Source organism: Pipistrellus hanaki (genome assembly GCF_964339955.1).
Source record: "Pipistrellus hanaki genome assembly, chromosome: 15".
NCBI lineage: Eukaryota > Metazoa > Chordata > Mammalia > Chiroptera > Vespertilionidae > Pipistrellus > Pipistrellus hanaki.
The window spans coordinates 14,991,759-15,015,507 of NC_140517.1; the positions used below are offsets into that span (position 1 = coordinate 14,991,759).

The window sequence follows — 23,749 nt, forward strand, 5'->3', positions numbered from 1 at the left end:
TCCTAGTAAACTCCAAGAGTAAATTTTAGGGAAATGTATGATTTCTAAAAATCTAATCATCAAAATATAACAATTATCATACAAAAATATGACAAAATATAACAATTATAAGTTCTGTATTTCAAGTGACAGAAACTTACTTCAAACTTCAATAGAGTTTAGTAAAAATAGGGAATTTAGTAGTCTATTTAGTTAGGATATTAGGATGACTCAGAGGATCAAAAGATGAGCCACAGATGCCAAGGCCTCATAGTTTAGAACTACTTTCAACACCGCTCTAATTCACTTATCTTCATCTTTCTTCCCTCCTGTCATCCACCCATTCTGCTCACAGTTTTGCTTTTATCTTCTTGCTTTGTTCTGCAGAAAGCCATGTGAAGCAAAAGATGCTGCCAATAGTTTAAAATTCATTTCAGTTGAGCAAGCCCAAAGAAAAAGTCCAGCTATCATTCAAGGAAAGAACTCTGATTGGCATTATTAGGGTCATAAGATCAATCAGAGCATAGGAGAATAGATTACTATGATTGGTCAAATCTGCCTACCTCTTCCAGACAGGGCAGTGGGTTCTTATGGGGAGAAGGAAAACTAGAAGGGGGGAGTTATACTGGGCTAAAGAAGTCCTTTACAAGAATAGCTTGTTAAAAAGGATTAACAAGTTAAAGAGTATCCCTAATTGAGTATGCATTCTTGAATTCCAGTAAGAAAACTAAACCCAGCCCTAGGCAGTTTGGCTCAGTGAATAGAGCATCAGCTTAAGGACTGAAGGGTCCTGTGTTTGATTGTGGTCAAAGGCTTATACTTGGGTTGCAGGCTCAATCCCCAGTAGGAGGTGTGCAGGAGGCAGCCGATCAATGATTCTCTTTCATCATTGATGTTTCTATCTCTCCCTCTCTGTTCCTCTCTGAAATTAATAGAAATATATATTAAAAAAGAAAACTAAACCATTATAGGTATACAAGTAGATACATTCTCATGTTAGAAAATTCCATAGATTAGAAAAATTGATACAGCATGCTGGAGAAAAGTTCAATTGAATTAGGGATTGCTGTGTTAGGAAAATATATTAATACACCCCAAATTTGTATTTAGTCCTAGCTGGTTTGGCTCAATTGATTTCAGAGAGGAAGGGAGAGAGTTAGAGAGATAGAAACATCAATGATGAGAGAGAATCATTGATCAGCTGCCTCCTGCATGCCCCCTATCAGGGACTGAACCTGCAACCTGGGCCTGTGCCCTTCAGTTCTCAGGATTCAAACCCAGAACCCTTCAGTCCTCTATCCATTGAGCCAAACCAGCTAAATATATATAATTTTAATTTTTGTTAAACCAGTAGGAAGGGGATATTCAAATATGAATAAGCCCTCATTGATTGGATCCCAAGTAAGGAATTTTAGTTAGCAATAAATGGTAATTTTACTCTCATTGCAGCAAATTTATAAATAAGTATACATTTGCTTATTAATTTGCTGCAATGAAATAATTTGAATTGCCTAACATTTATAAGGAGCTTATAAAATAGATTACCTTGAGTGGTGTGTGTGTGTGTGTGTGTGTGTGTGTGTGTATTGAAACCAATTCTCCAAAGGAACATTTATCATGTGTAATAGCTGTAGAAGCCAAAGGCATTCTTGCTGTGTGTTACTGCAAGCCCACTGGTCTGTAGTCTTTGGCGGTGACAAAGTCAATGGTATATAAATGAGAAGTTATTATATTTTAGTAAGGCAAACACGGTATTTGACAAAATGAACAAGACCATCAGAAACCGATTTTGCAAGTAATAGTCTGAATGGCTTTCAAGCTATTCACGCTGTGGTAATACATTACAAATAATAGATGGACTGCAATTATTTATAAGGGATTCACTTTGTCAAGAGACTGGCCACAGCCTATAGCTCAGATGACACTTGTGTCATGGAACATTAATTGGGTCAGATAACTCAAAAGTTTTGGCTGGATATAAGGATTCAAGCGATGTAACCAGAACACAGTCTCTTGGCAAGCTTTTCGTTTTTGTGGCTTCATTCTTAGATAGCCTCTCCTCTCATGGGACAAGAAGGCTGCCAGCAGCTTCCAGCTCATATCCTGTTACTTAGCAACTTCACCGGGAAGAAAACATGCCTCTTTTTCAGCAATTCCAATTCCAAAAGCATTATCGGTTTGCCTTGGGTCATTACCCTGTCCTGGACCAATCACTTGCCAATGAGGTGAGATATTGGGGCAAATCACTCCTGGTTTGGAGTAAAGAGTGGAGTATTTTTCTAAGGAAAAATGATATTGGTCCAAGAAGAAGGGTAAATGGATGCAGGGCAGTAAAAACCAATAAATATCTGACACATCTTGGAGAAGGAACTCATAATAAACAGTACAGTTGCCCATCCAAGTATTCAGCAAATATTTATTGACCCTAAAGCCAGGCATTGTGTTAGGCATATATACCAATAATGAGCACAGCGGTCAAGGTCTCTGACTTTATGGAGTTTGCTCTCTGGTGAACAGGGCAGACATAAATACCTAGTCACACAAATAATTTACTCAATATGCGTAAAGTACAATTGCTCTGAGAGTACATAACAAACAAGGGGACTTTCCAGAGGCAGTGATGCTTCAACTGAGAACTGTAAGATGAGTCAGAGAGGGATGGACAGAGAGTTCCAGAGACTTTTACCTCTAAATAACTTCGTAGTTTGATCAGGGAAAACAGAGCAGCCTGAGAACCCAGAAAGAAGGGGACAGGATATGCCGGTAGGGTTAACGGACTTGGAAGGAGAAGATGGGCATCCCAGAGACAAGAACTGTGCATCTTGCCATGTTATCTGAGGGTGTCCGAGGCAGTGAGTCTCATAAGCTAGATCCCTACCTGGAAGATTTAGCTAATCTCGGAGAGTCTCAGTTTCAAAATACCTTTTAAAAATTTTTTATTGCTTTTTTTGGTTCTTGAAGTGAGAAGGGGCTGGAAAATATACCCGTGGTTGCTTGGTGGACAAACTTTGAATGTTTATTTTTTGGCCATTAAAGTTTTACAAGTAGATATTCAGTGTTAATACACCCAGTGTCCCTCTCACCTAACAGTATTTTAAGTAATTGGTAATTATAAATAATTGTATCTCTACTTGGTACCTTGACAGTCAAGACATCAGTTCTATAAATCTTGGATTTGGGGGCATGAATAGATTATCCAGGTTAATTTCAGACATCCGAGCAATGCTATAAGTAGTAAAATCTGCTCTTTCTGGGTTCTATTGTATTGTGTTTCATTTTTTGCATTTTATCTTCAACTTAAAAGTTCTTATTGGTAAATTATTTAGGCATGGATTAGGATTTATTCCCTTACACACCATCCACACTCAGTAAATGAAGATTTCTGCTTCTGAGAATGGTGGACGAGGTAAGGCAGATTCATGCTCCTGCTGAGGGCAACTACACAGACTATAAACAAAAGCCTGCTTCAGGGCTGTAAAAGGTTAACAAGATGGCGAAGAATAATTAGGCCACGTCTAGGGCGAAGAGGGTCCCAGGGAAGTGAGCCTCAAACTTAGAACCCCTGAGAACACATGCACATTCCAAGGAAGAAGCTGAGAGATGGAGAGGCTGGGCTGTGTTTGTGGGTTAAGGCAATAAGATTGGTAACTAGGGTCTGCCTGGTGGTGAACCCCTTCTCTTTGGGTTTGGACCTCAAAGGGCTGCCTGGAAGGGGTAGGAATGAACTGGAAGTCAGCCCACGAAGCCACTTGAAAGCTTTAGAATGGGCAAGACATTTGCAAGAACTGACAGAAGTCTTGTATCCAATCTATGAGAACTTCCACAAACTAATAAGAAAAAGACATCCCAATAGAAAGAAGTCAAGAGACTTGAACACTTCACCAGATATTTCATACAGGGGGCATCCAGATGGCCAATAAACATCTAAAAAGATACTCAGTCTCACTTGTAATCAGGGAAATGCAAATTAATACCACAATAAACTATCGTGACACACTCACCAGATAGCTAAAATTTAGGTTGCTAATAGCAAGTGTTAACAAAGTTGGGGGCAACCCGATCTCTCATTAACTGCTGCCGAGAGTATAAACAGGTACAATGGCTTTGGAGAACTGTTTAGCATTATCTTTCATTGTTTAAGATAAGTCTACCCTATAATCCTTCAATTTAATTTTCAGATTTATATTCTGCTTGTCCTTGGGCACAGAGACATTTACAAGAATGTTCACAGCTGCCTTATGCATGATGGCCTCACATGGGAAACACACTGAATTCTCTTGTGAGAAAATAATCTATTGTAGAATTATAACACCTGTAGATTCTTGGTATAAGTCATGACAATGATATGAATTGGGGCTCACAAATAATAATACATCCTTTCTGTGCCTATGGCTCCATCTATTCCTGTCATTGCCTTCTTCCCGTATGGCCCTGGAGTGGCCTGTCTTGACTTTTCTCCTGCCTGTGTCTTGTCTGGAAGCTTCTATAGTTTGTACAAGCCTCCAGCACCTGACATTTCCCTATAAGGTTTTTTTTTTGTTTTGTTTTGTTTTGTGGTGTTTTTTTTTGTTTCTTTTTTTTTGTAATTTGAGGCCCAGGAAAAATAAAAATTTCACTTTACATCTTGTGATATTGTGATTTATAATAAGAAATATGAATCTGGTCTTCATAAGCTTTCTGGCACAGAGCTTATAAAACCCTTGCAATTTCCTAATTATTGAGAGTAATAAAGGTGTTTTTTTTCTTTTAAAAATTCTTTATTGTTTAAAGTATTACATATGAATCCTTTTTCCCCCATTGACCTTTCCCCACTCGCCTGCCCACCCCCACCCCCCGCCCTGCACATGTCCTCACCCTCATGACTGTGTCCATGGGATATGCTTATATGCATGCATACAACTCCTTTGGTTGATATTTCTCCTCTCTTCCCCCCTCACTTACCCCTTTACCCCTGAGGTTGGATGGTCTGTTTGATGCTCCTATGTTTCTGGGTCTATTTTAGTTCATCAGCTTGTTTTGTTCATTATATTCCACATACTAGTATGAGTGAGATCGTGTGATATTTATCTTTCTTCAACTGCTTATTTCGCTTAGCATAATGTTCTCCAGTTCCATCTATGCTGTTGCAAATGGTAAGAGTTCTTTTTTTTTTTTTTTTTAACAGTAGGGTAGTATTCCATTGTGTAGATGTACCACAGTTTTTTAATCCACTCATCTGCCAATGGGCACTTAGGCTGTTTCCAAATCTTAGCTATAGTGAATTGTGCTGCTGTGAACATAATGGAGGCTTGGTTTCACAGGCATGGATGATTAAGTCACAGGCCATTAGCAACGGATTCAAGCTCCAGCCCCTATACTCTCTGGTGGGATAAAGATGTTTTTGTTACGTTAATGAGGTGACTTTTGAAACTCACCTATGGGCGGGATCTGGTTGCAGGAGAATCAACCCTGTGATTAGAGGGTTGGAACTTTCAGTCCATGGAAAGTAGCCTGGTTGGAAGTTGAGTCAGTTGCTAGTGGCCTGTGACTTAATCACCCGTGAAACAAAGCCTGAAACAAAGCCTCCATAAAAACCTAGAAGAACAGAGCTGATGAGCAGGATGAGATCTGGGGAGAGAGGGCAGTCCCTGGAGAGGGCATTGAAATTCCCAGCCCCTTCCCACATACCCTGCCCAATGCTTCTCTTCTGTCTGGCTGTTCCTGAGTTATATAACCTTTTACAATAAACAGTAATCCAGCCCTAACTGGTTTGGCTCAGTGGATAGAGCATTGGCCTCGGACTGAAGGGTCTCAGGTTCGATTCCGGTCAAGGGCATGTACCTTGGTTGCAGGCACATCCCCAGTAGGGGGTGTGCAGGAGGCAGCTGATGGGTGCTTGTCTCTCATCAGTGTTTCTAACTTTCTATAAAGTAAAAAGATCAATAAAATATATTTAAAAAATAAATAGTAATCCAGTAAGTAGAATATTTCTCTGGGTTCTGGGAGCCACTCCACTAAGTAATTGGGCCTGAGGCGGTGGTCTTTGGAACCTCTGCTTTATAGCCATTGGCTAGAAGTACAGGTGATAACCTGGGTTTTCAGCTGGCATTTGAGGTGGGGAGTTGGGGGCAATCTTGTAGGAGTGAATTCCTAACCCGTGGGGTCTGCGTTGAATTATAGAACACCAGCTGATGTCCGAGAATTGTTTTTGGTGTGGGGATTCCCCCTCCTCTGCACCTCCCCACATTGGACTTGGTGGCCAGAACGAAATTCATCTTCATTTTTCTTTTCTTCAACATGAGTCAAATAAGAGGATTCTTTCTGAAATTTGTCTCTTTTATGTGACTCAGATATAATAAGTCACACATCCCGCAGAGAAAGATTGTTTTCAGGAAGCATTTCAAGGGGAAGAGAGCAGAGGCCACTGTGAACCCTAGGAAATCTGAAGTAATCCAATTGAGAAGAGATCAAATAAATAGAAAACCAAGGAGCATGGCAGCTTTGGAAACAATAGAAAATCAGAAGATGAAGCAGGATTAAAAAGTAAAAACTAATCTTCTCATGCTGAGTGCCCAGAGAACCCCTCACTGACAAAAAGAAAGAAAGAAAAAAGAAAAAAAAGTCTTATTGCATTTACTTGAGCGTCTTCCCTATTATTTTCTGTGATATTTACCTGCTAACATGGTATTTTGGGGTAAAGAAATATCTACATCCCAGAGTGTCATTGCCCCTGCCCTTACGGTGGCCGTGGCACAAGTTGACGGCAGGTGAAGTTTCACACCCTTTACTTCCAGAGAGCAAGCTTTCATTGAATGGAATGTCTGTCTTTTCAGTTTTATTTTAAATAAAATTTTCTGCTAATAACAACACTAGGAACAGGTACTGGGGAGTACTTTACAAATGTTACTTTACTTAATAGTCATAATAAATGGATGCGGTGAATGTGGTAGATCATCACCACAGTCAATTTTAGATCATTTTCCTCACCTCAAAAAGAAATCCCATACCTTTTAGTATCACCCCCTACCCCTTCATCTTCCCAGTGCTAAGAAACTACTAATAAACTTTCTCTCTATTCTGAACACTTTAGTTGAATGGACTCATCAATATGTGGTCTTTTGAGACTGGCTTATTTTGTTTAACATGAAGTTTTTGCGGTTTTTCCATGTCCCTGTGACTCAAAGAGGTGCTTCCGGTATTTTCCCAAAGGTGTCCTGTCTATGGTTAGTTTCTCGTTAGACTTTCTGTGAGGAAGATTGAAGTTAACCATCTATTCCATCCTGTTGGTGCTGTCACCTCCCACATTCATTTATATTGTAATAATTGTGTGTAATACATTGATTTATTTTTGTGTCTTTGTTTAGAATGTCTTTTTTGCTTTTTTCTAAAACTCCTTTTGGCATTTAGGAAGGTTTGTCTTTAGGTTCAAAATTTTCTTTCTATATAAACCCTTTATAAGGATTACGCTAGTTATCCTGCTGTATAGCAAATTAACCAAACGTTGATAGCATAACACAATGACTGCTGGTTTTCTCCCAGTTTCCATGGGCCAGGAACCTGGGTGTGGCTTAGCTTCCTCCTCAGTGTCTCAGCTGTTGTCCTGGACAGAATCATCTCAACTATCTACTGGGGCTTGCCAATCTGGCTTCAGGTTTATCCACACGTTCTTCTGGCAAACCTCAGACGATCCACTTCCACGTTTACTCATGTCATTGCTGGCAAGCCTTGACTCCTCACCACGTGGGCTCTCTGTAAGCTTCCTGAGTGTCCTCCTCGCAGTGCGGCAGCTGACGATCTGAGAGACCCAGACAGTAGCCCTTTATAACTAATGGAACCAAGTCCCTTTATAACTAATCTCAGCAGTGACATCCTCCACTTGGATTATATTGTATTTGTTAGACACCTAAGCACCGGCACACTAAAGAGGAGGGGATGACACGAATACATGAGTGCTTGGAAACAAGTGTCCTGGTCTGCCATCTTAGTGGCTTTCTATCATAATTCCATAAGTCCTCCTTTATTCTTATACATTTAAAAATATAATTGTTATATGTAAAACTACTTTTGAATTTTTTAATAATATTTCCCCCCTTTCTTTTAAAAATTGCATTCTTCCTATTTTGTCAGAAAATATAATACTTAAATTCTAATCTTCCCCTTGTGTCTTCAACTTCTTTTTAATCTTAGCTCTATAACGAAACACAGGAAATGTTCATTGGCAGTCCTTTTGCTGAAGTTCTCCAATCACCTTTTGGTCGGATGAAGCCTACTGTCTAGTAGATTCCTCAAGAAGGGAACATGAGTTTTTTCATGTTCAAAATTCCTCTTCTGTGGTCTTAATAATTGAAGAAGAGCTTTGATGCATGTAACATTCTTGGCTCATGTATGTTAAAGTTTTCGGGAAATGTTGCTTCTCCATTTTCCCATATCACAGGGTGCTTTCTCAAAGTTCAATGACATCTCATTCTCTTGCCCTTGTAAGTTATTTTACTTGTTTTTTTGCATGGAGTCTAAAGAAATTTTAAAAATTCTTTAAAGTCTAATAGTTTTGCTAAGATATGACTCAGAGTTTATCATTCTGGGTCAGTTTTCTTGGGTACATTATGGTCCCTTATGATCCTGAATTATAGTTTTAAATATTAGTTCCATCAGTAGTTTATTTTTTTGCAAGTGTCCTGCTAGAAGTAGAAAGAAGGATATGCAAAGAAGAGATGTCATACTTCTTTGATTTGTAGATATTGGGTGCCTTATTTATGACTAAGCATTACAACTTTTCTGGAAACTTCCTATTTCCCATCTCATCTCATGCTGCCTTTTTTGAGTCTCTGTCCAGCTGTGAAGACCTAAACCCTTATGTGTTTTTTTTTTTTGAAAGAGATCATGAGAGACAATTGTCAAATTGATAAAATAGCAGATAAAATAGCAAATGATGAAGTATATTTATTGACTAGTGTTTACTTATCTAGGAAAGATAAAAGTGCCCAACTGTAAGAACTGTTTGTATTTTCATGTCTTTCTGTTTTGTCCAGAATCACTTGGTTTTTCTAAAAGGGATTGTAAGCTTTGAGATAAGTTTAGGCAGGTTACATGGAATGGACTCCTTTGGTTAAGGTATTTGTTCCAAGAATTTGATGTAATTTTGAAGATCAGTATTTTTAAACCTTCGGTATTTGAAAAAGTTTAAAAATAAAAAGTAGTGACCTGTATACAGGAATTAACTGTATTTGTTTTCAAACTTTCTCTCACTCTTAGGTGAGCAAAGGAAATAACTAAAAATGACAAGTAGAAGACTCGAGGAGTCCATGGGGGCTGTGCAGATGGGGTTAGTCAGAATGCTCAAAGGATTCCAAAGCAAGGTTTTGCCGCCCCTGAGTCCAAAGGTGGTTAAAGAAGAAGATGTAAACCAAATGGTAATGTATCAGAGGATCTCAGTGTAAAATTCTTAATGTAAGAATCTCAGGAGGGTGACAGCTGCTAATTGGCATTATGAGAATACGAGAGAGAATTGTGGCAGAGCCCAGGCACCTCTGAGAGGCTCCGAAGTTTGTGAAATTGCATACATTGAAAGAGAGGCTTGAAATGCTTAAGTCAAGCAGTTGAAATAAGACAATAAAAGCAAATTATTCGGTTTTCCAAATATGTAGTTGAACCGTATGAAGCTGTCATTTGTGTAGTTCAAAAACAAGCATATATCAGAAATTTATAGGTTTTAACCTGAACACTCTATTGCCTGTTAATTGGCAAAAGCTATTTTTGGCTGTACATTTGTAGGATATAATATTAAAATAATGACTGTATTATAAGAAAAACGCATAATTTTTCTTTCCTTTAAAATGAAAATATATATTTTATTTTAAAATAAGAGTTGACTTCAATATTAAAACATTTATATTGTTAATGAATTATAATGATTTGGTGAGAATTGAATTATAAACTACAAGCTGTAGAAAATTTCAGTAACAACTTATAGTGTTAGATATAGTATTCACTGGATTTTAAAAACGAGTCTCAAATTACATTTTAATTAGAAAAATAAGATATATTATTCTCTTTTGAGGTGGTTATGGTTTCATATTTAAGGTAACTCTTGACCTTTTTGCTTATATGACATTATTATTATTATTATTATTATTATTGTTATTTAATCCTCATCTGAGGAGGATATTTTTTCCATTGATTTCCAGAGAAAGTGAAAGGGAGGGAGGAGAGGGAGGGAGAGAGAGAAAGAGAGAGAGAGAGAGAGAGAGAGAGAGAGAGAGAGAGAGAGAGACATTGATGTGAGAAGGACACATTAATTGGTTGCCTCCCGTCCATGCCACTACCTGGAACCTGCAACCAAGATACATGCCCTTCATTGGAAATCGAACCCAAAACCCTTCGGCCCACAGGCCAACATTCTAATCACTGAGAAAACCGGCCAGGGCTCAACTTTGTTATATTTATTTAAATCACAGCACAACTGATACCTCTTAACATTTTAGTATTCTGTGTTCCAATACATACACACACACACACACCTTAAAAAACCAAGTTGGGAGCTATATTAGAAATATACCTTTATTTTAAATGGATTAAATCACAGAAAATAATTTCTTAGGGAATTTGAGAAGCATTGATTTTTAACCCAAGGCAAAACAAATCAGCTAAATAATATCACTGCGATTGTATTTCAAAGTCTTGGCACACACTGAAGCATTATGTTGCGGCCGGTGACTGTGATCTCCTTGCGGCTAAAGTAGGCCCTGGATGATGGAGATGCTCTGCATCCTGACTGTATCAATGTCAGTGTTCTGGCTGTGAGGCTGTACTATAGTTTTTCAAGACACTATTTTTTGGAGAAACTAGGCAAATAGTACCTGGTTCCTTTCGGTATTCTTACAACTAAACTGCATGCAAATCTTAACATTACAAATTTAATTTAAAAAACCCTTTCCTATAATCCAATCGATCAGCCAATCAATCAATAAAATAAAGTGTAGGTCTTGGAAAGCATGAAAACATCGCAGCACAACAACAACTATGCAATAGTGATTGGTCCTGGATAACCAAGCCCTTGTTCAGTTACTTAAATGATAAACAATAGGTTCCATTTTCTTCCCCTCATAACTTTAGAAGGTATTAAAAGCATTTTGTGTTCTCATTTGGGTATGTGAATATGACTGACTGCCAGCTCTGATGATTGGCTTAGATCTGTTGTATTTTATTTTATTTCATTTTTAATAAGGTATTATATGTGTACATATCTTACCATTGGCGCCCCCCCCCCCCCACTCCCATACATGCCCTCCCTCCCTAGAGTTTTGCCTCCATTGGATAGCTTAGATCTATTTTAAACCAAGGTCTAAATGCACTTTTGTGATTTCTAAAAAGTTCAGACTTATTCCTAAGCAGTGTAATCACACTTTCCAAACCCTGTACTCTGTAACCTGAATTAACCTGATAGTTAATGTAATTTCAGTGGAGAAATAGATGTGTTTCAAACTTACCTCTGAAGCCTGAAAGTGATCTTAGAAAGTTAGGGTTTTATGTTCAGATGCCTCTTCCGAGCATGAATGTTAAGCTCTTTGGACATGTTCTTGTGCAGGATGTGGACTCCCTCTGCCCCCCAAGTTCCTTCGTGTGATTCCTTCATAGGAAACAGTAACTACCTGTCATTTCAAGTTATTTTCAAAGAGCTCAAAAGGACACGGCTGCTTCTCTCATATTATTTAGTTATTTTAAATATTGGGTCGGCAGCTAAGTAATTGCGGATTTTTTAAAGAAAATCAAAGACAATTTTTTCATGGAACTAAATAACTTTATTCTGTAATGTATTGCCCATTTTGATCAATGACCTTTTGCCATCTTTCAGGCAGCATCATAATCCCACGTTCAAAAAACTTCTGGTTTTTATTAGCAAAAAACTGAATCAGGTACGATTTGACATCATCATCATTATTGAAATTTTTACCATTCAAGGAGTTTTGTAAAGATCGAAACAAAAAGTAATCAGATGGTGCAAGGTCAGGACTATATGGTGGATGTGGCAAAACATCCCAACCAAGCTCCATTAATTTTTGCCGAGTGACCAAAGATGTGTGTGGCCTTGCATTGTCATGATGGAATACAACACCTTTTCGATTTGTCAATTCGGGCCGCTTTTCTTCAACTGCATTGTTTAATTTCGTTAGTTGTTCAATGTAGACATCAGAATTGATCGTTCGGTTGGGTGGTAAGAGTTCAAAGTAGACAATTCCTTTGTAATCCCACCAAACTGATAACAAAACCTTCTTTTGATGAATATCAGCTTTTGATGTTGTTTGAGTTGGTTCACCTGGCCTGCTCCACGATCTTTTCCGCTTGATATTGTTGTAAACAACCCATTTTTCATTGCCAGTTATCAGTCGTTTTAAAAATGGATCATTTTCATTACGTTTCTTTAGCAAATCGCAGCTGCTAATGCGTTGCGTTAACTGTGATTCTTTCAGTTCGTGAGGAACCCATGTATCGAGTTTTTGAACATAGCCAAGTTGTTTTAAGTGATTTTCAATGCATGTATGTGATACATGAAGCTTCTCTGCAATCTCACGTGTTGTACTGTGACAGTCCGAATTGATTATTGCTTTGATTAGGGCGTCATCAACTTCAACTGGACGACCAGAGCGTCTTTCATCTTTGAGTGAAAAATCACCAGAACGAAATTTGGCAAACCAATTTTGACACTGCCGTTCTTTTAAGGCTTCGTCACCATAAACAGCACATAACTTTTTATGAGCTTGCGATGCGTTTTTCCCTTTGAGGAAATAAAAAAGCAAAATATGACGAAAATGTTCCTTTTGATTTTCCATTTTTCAACGAACGCCAAACAAAAACTACAAAACAGATCAAAAAACTTTTTTTACTGATTAACAGCTGAATAGCCAACTATCAAATACAAAATGTGTTTTACATTTGTACTACGTCTGCAAACCTAAAAATTCAACTGAAGCCATATATGTGTGAAACCCGCAATTACTTAGTTGCCGACCCAATATTTTATAAGGGAACTTAGTGGCATTCCAGAATTATCCTGAAAGCTGAAAACACAAATTATTCATGACTGGAACTTATGAAAACACGTTTTCAGTGCAGCCATTTATTAATCTTTGGCTCTTGTTGTTTGAAATTCCAGCTAACGCCCTCGGAGTTCCTGAAGGAAATGTCCCTGACCACAGAACAGAGACTGGCAAACACACGGCTGATGTGTCGACCACAGATCATCGAGCTTTTAGATATGGGAGAAGCAACACATCAAAAGGTAGCTACTTCCTCTTTTACTAGCATTTGTCTTCCTAGCATGGAAAGTAGGCACTGGCATAATGTGAAAATCCCCCTCCCCTGCCTCCCAATGCTTTTTTAAAAAGAATGGGAGGGAGGGAGAAAGGAAAGGAAGAAGGGAGGGAGGGACAGAGAGAGAGAGATGTGAAATAGATACATTGATTGGTTGCCTCCCCCACATGCCCTGACCAGAGCTGGGGAATCAAACCTGCAACCCAGGTATGTGCCCTTGACCAGGAATTAAACCTCCGACCCTCTAGTGCACAGGAGAAGCTCTAACCATAGAACAATACTGGCCAGGGTATAATGTGAACAGTCACTAAGTGATAGTTATTTTTTTTTCTGGGCTAATCTTTTATTTTTATTTTTACTTAATACATTCTTTTTCTTCCTCTGTTGATCTTGATACCTGTGATTTGATATGGAGAGAATTACAATTCATTAGTACAAATAACTTTTGACTACTCACATTTCTTTCTTAGCTACTTCTGGACACTGTTATTTACAGATTAGGAGTAATTCCAAGAATCATATTAGCCAAGCCTAATTAAGTTATCTTCTTAGCACAAGAAATCTCTCCTTACCTGAGCTGTCATCACTAGAAGAAAAGTGGAATTATTAAAGTAGGCATTTGTTGTATATTCTGGCTCATCCGATATAACAAAAGGGGAATATGCAAATTGACCCTATTAGAGAAATGACTGATTGCTATGACGTGCACTGACCACCAGGGGGCAGATGCTCTGACTGGTAGGTTAGCTTGCTGCTGGGGTCTGGCCAGTTGGGACTGAGCAAAATGGGCCAGACATGCCCTGGAGCCCTGCCAAGATCCCTCCCTGGCCCACCGGGGTCCCTCAGTCTGGCCTATGCCCTCTAGCAATCCATGACCCCTTGGGGGATGTCGGAGTGCTGTTTTCAGCCGGATCCCACAGGCCACTCCCCTTGGGGAGGCACCAGACGCAGAGCTCATGGCTGACAAGCCTCTCCTGATCAATTGTGGCAGGCACAGTGGGGCCGGGATGAGCAGGAGCAGCAGGTAAGAGCTGCACGCAGCCTTGGATTGTGGGTTCTGACCAGATCCCTGCAGGCCACCCAGAAGGACCCAGACTGTGCACGAATTCATGCACCAAGCCTCTAGTATTCTAATATAAACCAGATAGTCTAGGCTTTAGGAGCATATTATTATACTAGTAAAATGAAGTCTTTCTTACTTTTTAATTAACTTCTTGAATTATATGCTTCACTTTTTGTGTAGAAATTATGGTACGAACTTCCATCAGTTGAACTGCTGGGGATCAACCTCCTCTCGGAGGGTTCCTCGCTCTCCCTGAGAGTTTTTCAGACTTATTTCCCACATGATGAATGCGTCCCTGAGGCTCTTTTACTCTTGCTAGATTACCATTGCCTCTCCCGTCAAGGATCTACATAAAAATTTGCTCTTCCTCTCAGCCCTGCTAGCTTTAATTATTATTTATTCTCTTCCCCATAACCACACTCTAACTTTGAGGGCAGGGAACATGGCTTTTCCCAAAGCTAATTTATCCTAATTAAGGGCTATTTGCTCCTTTCTCATAGCATAACTAAGACCAGACTGTGTATTTTTCTGTGTATACTGCTTTTGTGTGTGTTTTAATGTGACTCCTGCTATGAAGAATGAGGAAATAAGTATACTACATCTCATCTTTCTTTTCTCAACCTGGCTGGTTATTTTTATTTTATTTTCAGGAGTTTTCATTTTTCTCTTAGTTGGATGACAGTCATCCTCTACTAATTTCTTCAAGAAGAGCTTATGGAAATGATTCCCTGATTTTATATATTTGATAATATTTGCCTATGGCCTTTATACTGGACTGCAGTTTTTTTAGGTATAAAATTCTTGGATCACATATTTTTTTCCATAAGAGCTTTGCAGGCATTTTCCTCACAACCTTTTGGCTTTAAATATTGGCATGTAAAGGTACAAAGCCAGCTTGATTTTCCCCAAGATAAAAGATATATTTTAATCTTTTAGGTTGTATGCCCAAAGATTATTTATTTTTATTTAATGTCCAATAATTTTATTAGGTTGTACCTTTATTTCCAGAAAGTTTTCTTGTTCATGCCATTTTGGGTTCCTTTCTTTAGGAATATCAATTATGATCCTGTTGGATCTTCTTTGCCTGCCCTTCTATATCTTCTATGTCCCCTCTAATCCATTTTTAACTTTCTGTCATTTTCATTTCATTATAATTATATATACCAGGTTATCTTCTTTGTCCCTTACTTTGAGTTTTATGTATGTGTATTTCTCTTAAAACTCATTATTTTTATTTTATTTATTTTTTAATTCTTTATTGTTGAAAGTATCATATATGTCCCCTTTTTCCCCCTTTGACCCTCTCCAGTCCACCCCTTCCCCACCTCAGATCTTTAGCATCAATTGTTTGTGTCCATGAACTATTCTTATTTGCATACAAGTTCATTGGTCACCTCCTGCACTGGCCTCTACCAGGCCTGGGGAACCTACAACTGAGGTATCTTTTGCTTTTCCAGATAAATTTTATAATCACCTTTTTAATTTCAAAGAAAAATTTACCGGGAATTTTTTATTGGATTGCATGGATTTTTAAATCAATATGGGGAGTATTTGACATTCTTAAAGTATTGAGTCTTTCAATTCATAAACAAGATATATATTCTTATATTTTATGTAGGTCTTTAAAAATTCTTCTTAGTGATATTTTAGTTTTTTTGGATAAAGGTCTTGTACATCTTTTATTGCATTTTATGTATATTCCTATGCATTTTATGTTTTGGGATGCTACTTTAAATGGTATTATTTATAAATTTATTTCTTAAATGTTCATAGATAGTACATATAAGTATAATTATTTATTTTTTTGTATGTTGATCTTATACTCAGTGACATTGCTAAATCACTTATTAATTCCAATAGTTTTATCTAGGTGGTTATTTTGAATTTTCTAAATAAACAGGGGTTTTTTTTCCTTCTGGGGAAAATGACAATTTTGTTTCTTTTTTTTTTTTTTAATCAGTTTTGAATGTTGGATTTCTGAGATAAACCCAATGCAGTCATTGATGTATTATTCCTTTAGTGGGTTTTAGTTTGCTAATGTTTTGTTTCTTTTTTTTGAATTTATGGCTCATGAGTAACATTGACCTATAATTTTTCCCTTTTCCTAATGTCTTTTTTAGGTTTATGACAGTTATGTTAACATAATCAATTGAGTTGGGAGATACTTAATTTTTGTTTTTCTTTTCTTTGGTAGAATTTTATAGTATTTGAGTCATATCTTCTTTAAATGTTTGCTAGAATTTGCTTGTAAAGTTATTAGGGCCAGAATTTTCTTTATGAAAGGCTTATCCTTACAAATTCACTACCTCTAATAGGCATAGAACTGTTTCAACTTTCTATTTTGTCTTGTGCTAATTTTGATAAATTGTATTTTTCTAGGAATTTTTACTTTTTTTTTATCTAACTTTTCACATTTATTGACATAATATCCATTTGCTATCTTCCTTGGTTTAGGTTCTGTAGTAATGTTCCTATTTTCATTATTTAAGGAGCTCTTTGTCTTATTTTTTTAATCAGATTCACTGGGTATTTTATTAATTTTATTAGTGTTTTTAATTACAACTTTTGGCTTTGTTGTTATATAGTATAGTTACTTCCCATTTCATTAATTTTTGCTGTTGTTTTTGTTATATCACTTTTTTTTGTTTGGGTTTTATTTTTTAACTAATTCATGCAAGAGGCTTGGCCCTCGCAGCCCTGGCTTTGTCCAGAAGGTTGTCCTGATGGTCGTTCCACTGTTCAACCATTTGGTCAATTTGCATATTTCACTTTTATTATTATAGATGTTTGCTGTTGATTTTCTAAATTACTGAAGTGGATGCTTACATTTTTGGTTTTCAAACTGTGTTTCAACGTGCCTCAGGGTACAGCCATGAGATTGCAGGGCATCATGGAATATTCTGAAATTTTAAGGAAATATGGCAGTACTCGGAACTTGTTGGATAGTATACAGGCTATTAGTTGGAGGTAATTCATAGTTTCAATATTAGATTATACCATCTTTTTAGTTCTTTAGTGCCTCCAAAGAGGTATTTGCTGACATAACACTTTTTTTATTATTCTCATAGTGGAATTGGTTCAAATTACCTTATTCATCACTACCAGAAATGGAAGTTTTGGATTAGTGTTCTAATTAGTCTTTGTTATTTATTTATAAATGATCTTTAATTTAAGTATTTTCTGCTGTAGTTCTTAACTAGCCAGGCAGCCTTGCATTGCCTCACTGTTGATGTCATCTATAATGTCATGTGGGTGCCAGCCATCAGCATTGCAGCCCACAGTCTCGGCAGTCCTCAGGATCTCTTCAATGGTTCCAGAGAGTTCTCTAGCTAAAGATCAGTGCGGCATCTATCTGGCAATGTTGCCAGTCTCATCGCTTTCCTCTGTACTTAATGTCTTTTGCTTCTCTCTGTCTCTTGGAGGTGCTTTGAGGGCTTTGATGATCAGGGCAGATGTAAAAGGTACTACCTCCCTCTTGGCCTGTCTGTTCCGAATGGTCAGTTTCATTGTAATCCTCAGACCCTTCCAATCACCTACTGCTTTGGGGATTTTGTTAGCAAATATTTTTGTGGTCAGGCCCAGGGGAACTCTCTTGGGAACCAGGGCTGACCTGGCACTCTCTTCCCCACTGGTGCAACTCAGATATGTGACTTTGAACTCATTGGGGCTGAATTTTGGCAGCACGTTGGAGGCGACTGGTGTCAGACGAACCTGGATTTTGGACAACCAGGGAAAGTTGTACCTACGCCTCCTCTGAGCTGAAATTAGGAAGCTAGCCTCTATTTTTTTTTTTTTTAAAGAGGACCAAACTTGCTTTTTTGTATTAAAGAAGTTGATGAAATAACCTTAACAATTATACCAATTATTGTTTATGGTAACTACCCCTTTTTGAGTGTTTCTTTTGTTGTTAGTCATTTTTGCATTGTGTGACTATGATTAATTTACTTTTCCAACTGAAGTTTTCAGAAATTGACCTGGACCAGGCATTATTCCAGCCCTTTCCATCAGAAATTGTATTTCAGAACTACACTCCCTGTGAAGTCTATGAAGTTCCACTGGTTTTGAGGAACAATGACAAGGTGAGTACGTTCAGTGCGATGGCTGTATCATTCATGAATACATACGAAGGAGCAAATTAAATTGGGATCACATAGGATCTTCGATAAGTTCTTTAATCTGATAGACCTAGGAAAATACAATAAATGAAAACATGCCCTTTGACTGTAGTGTTAATGAAGCCAAGACTCAGTTAGTTTGTGGTTATATGTATGTTCAATCCCTGGGTAGTGCCCAGCAAACCGAAAGCTACCGACATGTGCACTAACGTTTTGTTGAGTGAAGGATTGGCTAGATGAATGTCATGAAGTTCTCACATATGTCCAGTGGGAGAGGCTTTCATTTAAGACAGGGTGATTACTACTCATGCTTAAATACTTTGCTTTAGAGCCTCCAATCCCTAATTGAAGGTGTAAACTCATCTGAATTGCAGTCGTTCAGCCAATGCTTTTATAGTCTACAAATTCTATTTTCTTTTTAAAAATATATTTTATTGATTTTTTACAGAGAGGAAGAGAGAGGGATAGAGAGTTAGAAACATCGACGAGAGAGAAACATCGATCAGCTGCCTCTTGCACATCCCCCTACTGGGGATGTGCCCTTAACAGGGTACATTACATGCCCTTGACCAGAATCGAACCTGGGACCTTTCAGTCCTCAAGCTGACGCTCTATCCACTGAGCCGAACTGGTTTCGGCTCTATTTTCTTTTAATTAAAAAAAAAAATAGATATCCCTTTCCCCCCTTCCTTTCTCCTTTTTTCTACCTAAGAAGCCTTTAGATATTTGTTTACAGATAGCTTTGGGCAGCTTCTCTCACTGTTTATACCTTGTCACTTTGGGGTTGCAGCTGAGGATTTCGTCCCCATCCTATGCCTTTTTCTTCAGAGATAAATTAGGATTTATTTAAAGAAAAGGTATTAAATGCCTGAAGATTTCCTTGACTGTCCTCCCCTGCAGGCCTGATCATCCCCAACTGCCCTCCCTTTCAATATAAAGCGCAAGTAAGTATGAAAGATAATCAGATAGGGAGGAAAGGCATCTGAGAGATGCTAAAGTTTAGGTGTAAAAGACAAGTAAAAATATTTATAGAATCTAAGAATGTGGAGGCAAATTCCCACTCACCAAGGGCGTTCTCCTGACCAAGGGAAGATAAGTAAAGGCTATGCAAGAAACCAAGGCAAACGGGAAGACTTGCAGTTATATACGTCACAGTAGCTCATTAAATGAATCAGTGATACTTCAAAGATCACAGCAAAGCCAGACTCTGGAGAAAATGGCATATTTGTTTTTTTGCTGCAGGAATGTTAGCAAGGGAAGTTCAAGGATTAGAAGCTAAGTGTAGGCATAGAGAAGAAAAAGAATCCAGGCGTTCAGGATTATGTTCCTTAAGAAGAGATATATTGCAATGACTTTAGGACTCTCTCTTTCCCTATAGGGCTGCCAAATAATTTAGAATCTCACTTCCAGTTCTATTTTTCCCTTTCTACATTACTTTTTTTTTTTTTAATTTTTTTATATTTATTTATTTATTTATTTATTTATTTATTTATTTATTTATTTTACTTTTGCTTGAGTTTTCTTAGACTTTGAAAGGCAGAGAGGAGCTAGTGTAAAGGGTAGTTTGGGCCACTCTTCCCTGGCCCTAAACAAGAAAGGGTTGCCTATTGCTTTATATGGATAGGTCAAAGATAAAGGGCATGTGTAAGTTTTATTGCCAAAAGTCACTCCATTCTCATGGATAACCTGAGAACTCTTGGTAAGATGTTGCTAGAGGGTTGGACCCCGTGAAAGGATAGTTCTCGTCTAGGGAAATTCAGCCAGCAATAAGCAGACAGATTTCTCTTGGCTTGGCAGGCTTGTTTTTGGGTGAGTTGCTCCCAGGGCCCTTCCTTATATTAGACTAGAGGCCTGGTACACAAAATTCGTGCATGGGGATAGAGGGAGGAGGGTGTATCCCTCAGCCCAGCCTGCACCCTCTCGAATCTGGGACCCCTTGAAGGCAGTCTGACATCCCTCTCACAATCAAGGACTGCTGGCTCCCAACTGCTCACCTGATTGCCCTTAACTCCTTCTGTTTGCCAGCCTGATCACACTCTAATCACTCCCCTGCCAGCCTGATTGATGCCTAACTGCTTCCTTGCTGGCCTGATTGCCCCTAACTGCCCTCCCCTGCCAGCTTGGTCGCCCCTAGCTGCCCTATGCAGTTCAGTACTTATCACGTAGTAAGCACTATACCAGTGGTTCTCAATCTTTCTAATGCCTCGACACTTTAGTACAGTTCCACATGTTGTGGTGACCCCCAACCATAAAATTATTTTTGTTGCTATTTCATAACTGTAATTTTGCTACTGTTATGAATCATAATGTAAATATCTGTGTTTACCGATGTTCTTAGGTGACCCTGCTAGTGGTTCGACCCACAGGTTGAGAACTGCTGCACTATACCATTATTACTGCTCCCTTGCAGGCCTTGTCACCCCTGACTACCCTCCCTTGACAGCCTGGTCACCTCTAAGTGCCCTCCCCTGCAGGCCTGATCCCCCACAACTGCCCTCCTCTACCAGCCTGGTCGCTCCCAACTGCCCTCCCCTGCTGGCTCAGTGACCCCTAATTGCCTTCCCCTGCCAGCCTGGTCACCCCTAACTGCCCTCCCCTACCAGCCGGGTAGCCCTCAACTGTCCTCCCTGTCCTGGGCCATGGGGTTAATAATAACACCCATCTCAATAAGTTGTTTGGAATAGTAAATGAGATAATGAGTGTATGCAGTTCAGTGCTTGTCATGTAGTAAGCACTATATCATTATTACTTTTATTATTATTATATTGATATTAGTGTTGCTGTAGTTTTCCTTCTTAGTTTTTAGTTCACAGTTATGCTATTATTAAAGTAGTTCCAGCAAGCTTACACAGTATCACTCAACACATCATAAATGTCATGGTACATTTATTCCCTTACAGCAAAGCTATTTCTATGCTTATCGAGTTTGCACACATCTCTTCCTTATCTATTCACTCTCTGGTCTTAACCTGTCTGAATTCTCTTTGCATTTATTCTCCCCTTCCCCATCTGGTGACAGCTTTGAGAGGTGGTGGGAGATCTTTTTCCTTTCTTTTACCCCTGAGGCATCTGGGTCAGACTTGACTATAGTTAACTTTCCTGATGCCCATTTTAGTCTTTAAAAAAACACAATCCTGTCTCCCTTTCCTTGTGTCCCTAGAACCTCCACCCCTGACCACCCTCATTCTCCTCATAACTGCCTTTCCTTTATCTCTTGGGCTAACTGAGATAGAGCTCCTCCTCTCGGCAAGGCCAGCAGGGCAGAGAAATAAGACTTTAAAAGAATAAAACTGTTGGAAGCTATTTGGAGACTGGCCTTGGGGACATTATACTGTTGTGTGTTTTTTTTTTGTTCTTGCTTTACAGTGGTGTTTGCTTAGTACAATCTCAGAGAGAGGAAGGCAGGGTCAGGCTGGGATTTGACTTGAACACCATGGCTCGGTGAAGCTGTGGCAATGGGGCAAGTGTCTGGTTCTTCATCTGTAGAGTGGGAGTCAGAATGAAGCTCAGAGCTTACTGGGAGGACTCAGTGGCACCTCGGGTGCAGTGATGGCCACAGCGGGAGCACAGCAAGTGTGGTTTCTTCTCCAAGAGCGATTCTCAGATGTTGGGAAATCCAGCTCAACTCCGCTGTGTGAGTGCGGTCTTAGCAGTTAGTCTCTGAAGATGGTCACTTTAATTTAATTAATTAATTAGTTAATTAATTAATTAATTTAAGATGGTCACATTTAAATTTTAAAATGAACAAAGCCTTAAAATAACAATAAAACGAGTAATAATAATGTTCATGAAACTTAAAATGCATAGAGCAGTGTTTTTCAACCTTTTTTGGGCAAAGGCACACTTGTTTCATGAAAAAAATCACGAGGCACACCACCATTAGAAAATGTTAAAAAATTTAACTCTGTGCCTATATTGACTATATATAAAGTAATTCTCTTGAATAGGAATCAAATAAACACAAAGAAAGTATTTTATAATTACTTTATTATGAAATATTAAGTAAACAAAATAGTGAAAAATTATAAAGTTCTTGTCTTGTCTGCACCTACGGCACACTAGTGTGCCGCGGAATAGCGGTTGAAAAACGCTGGCATAGAGTGCTTACTTTGTGTAAGACACTGGGATGGAGGTGGGGCCCGTTGTCTCCTATTACAATCGATGAAACTGAAGCTCAGGCCTGACCAAGGTCGCATGGCTGGTGGGCAGTAGATGGAGATGTCTTGTTTAACTACGAGGCCTGCACCTTCCCTTCTGCACCTTCACACGCACAGTCGTCGCTCTGTATTTTTTCTGCAGATTCCAAGGATGGTGAAAGTCGTGGAGGAAAGCTCGCCGTACTTTAAAGTGATCAGTCCCAAAGACATTGGCCACAAAGTGGCTCCGGGAGTGCCGTCCATATTCCGGATCCTCTTCACTCCAGAGGAGAACAAGGTAACGGCAGTGCTGGCAAGAAATTGGTTGCATGCTTTCACTGGCGGTTTGCAGTTCTGAACATGAAGGAAGTGGTGGTCGGTGTTGGTGTTGTTGGTGTTGGTGTTGGTGGTGTTAGTAGGGGTATTAGCTGTATTGGTTGTGGTGGTGGTGGTCGTGATATTGGTTTGGTGGTGGTAGTTGTGTTGTTGATATTGCTGTTGTTGATGGTATAGGTAGTGGTGGTGGTGGGTGTTGCTCTTGGTGGTGGGTGGCGATGAGAGGAGTGATAAGATGGGGTGAGAGGAGGGGATGGCATTCCACTGGGAACGAGGTTACAATTGTCAAGGAGTGTTGAGGGCTTATATGAGCTGTAAGTAGCCAGGATGTAACGAAGGGTAATCCTTCTAAATGACCCCCCTCTCCCCTCTCCTCTCCTCCCCAGCACCTACCTCAGCATACTTATATTTGACTGTACAGTTAGAGGGATACCAAAAAGGAAGAGGTGGGGTCCAGGTGCGGTGAGCTAAGACAAAGACAAAGACTCTGGCTCTTACATTCTTCCTCCCCAGATTCGAACTAGTTTAGGAAAGAGACCTAAGATCCAAATATTGATCACAGTATCAGTCTAATTAATGAGGCCAGACCTGAGGCCTAGAAGGGACTACCTCCTGTTTGCCTGGTAAGGGATTGCTAGATAACTGGACCTTGGTGAGGGGCTGACCTCACCCATAGCTTCATCCAAGCATGAGTGGAGAAGCTAGAGCTCAGAGCATGTGTACACAGGCAGGATGGAAAGAGCCTGAATTCAAAAGAGGCCATTTCCCCTTAGTACCCTGGAGCTGTGGGGAATCTAACCCGTTCTTAGGCTCTCCTCGCTTGGAGAAACTCC

General features: G+C 39.0%; 1 protein-coding gene across 2 annotated transcripts in view; it reads left to right on the forward strand.

Moving 5' to 3' along the window:
• Positions 1 to 23,749, forward strand: part of HYDIN (HYDIN axonemal central pair apparatus protein) — a 326,576-nt gene that overhangs the window by 53,735 nt on the left and 249,092 nt on the right. For both annotated transcript variants that reach the window (XM_084906677.1, XM_084906678.1), the window contains exons 3-6: positions 9,211 to 9,368; positions 13,109 to 13,234; positions 18,289 to 18,408; positions 22,744 to 22,878. In XM_084906677.1, coding sequence (XP_084762803.1) covers positions 9,234 to 9,368; positions 13,109 to 13,234; positions 18,289 to 18,408; positions 22,744 to 22,878 — 516 coding nt within the window. In that variant the 5' untranslated portion in view covers positions 9,211 to 9,233. The remainder of the gene's footprint in view (positions 1 to 9,210; positions 9,369 to 13,108; positions 13,235 to 18,288; positions 18,409 to 22,743; positions 22,879 to 23,749) is intronic.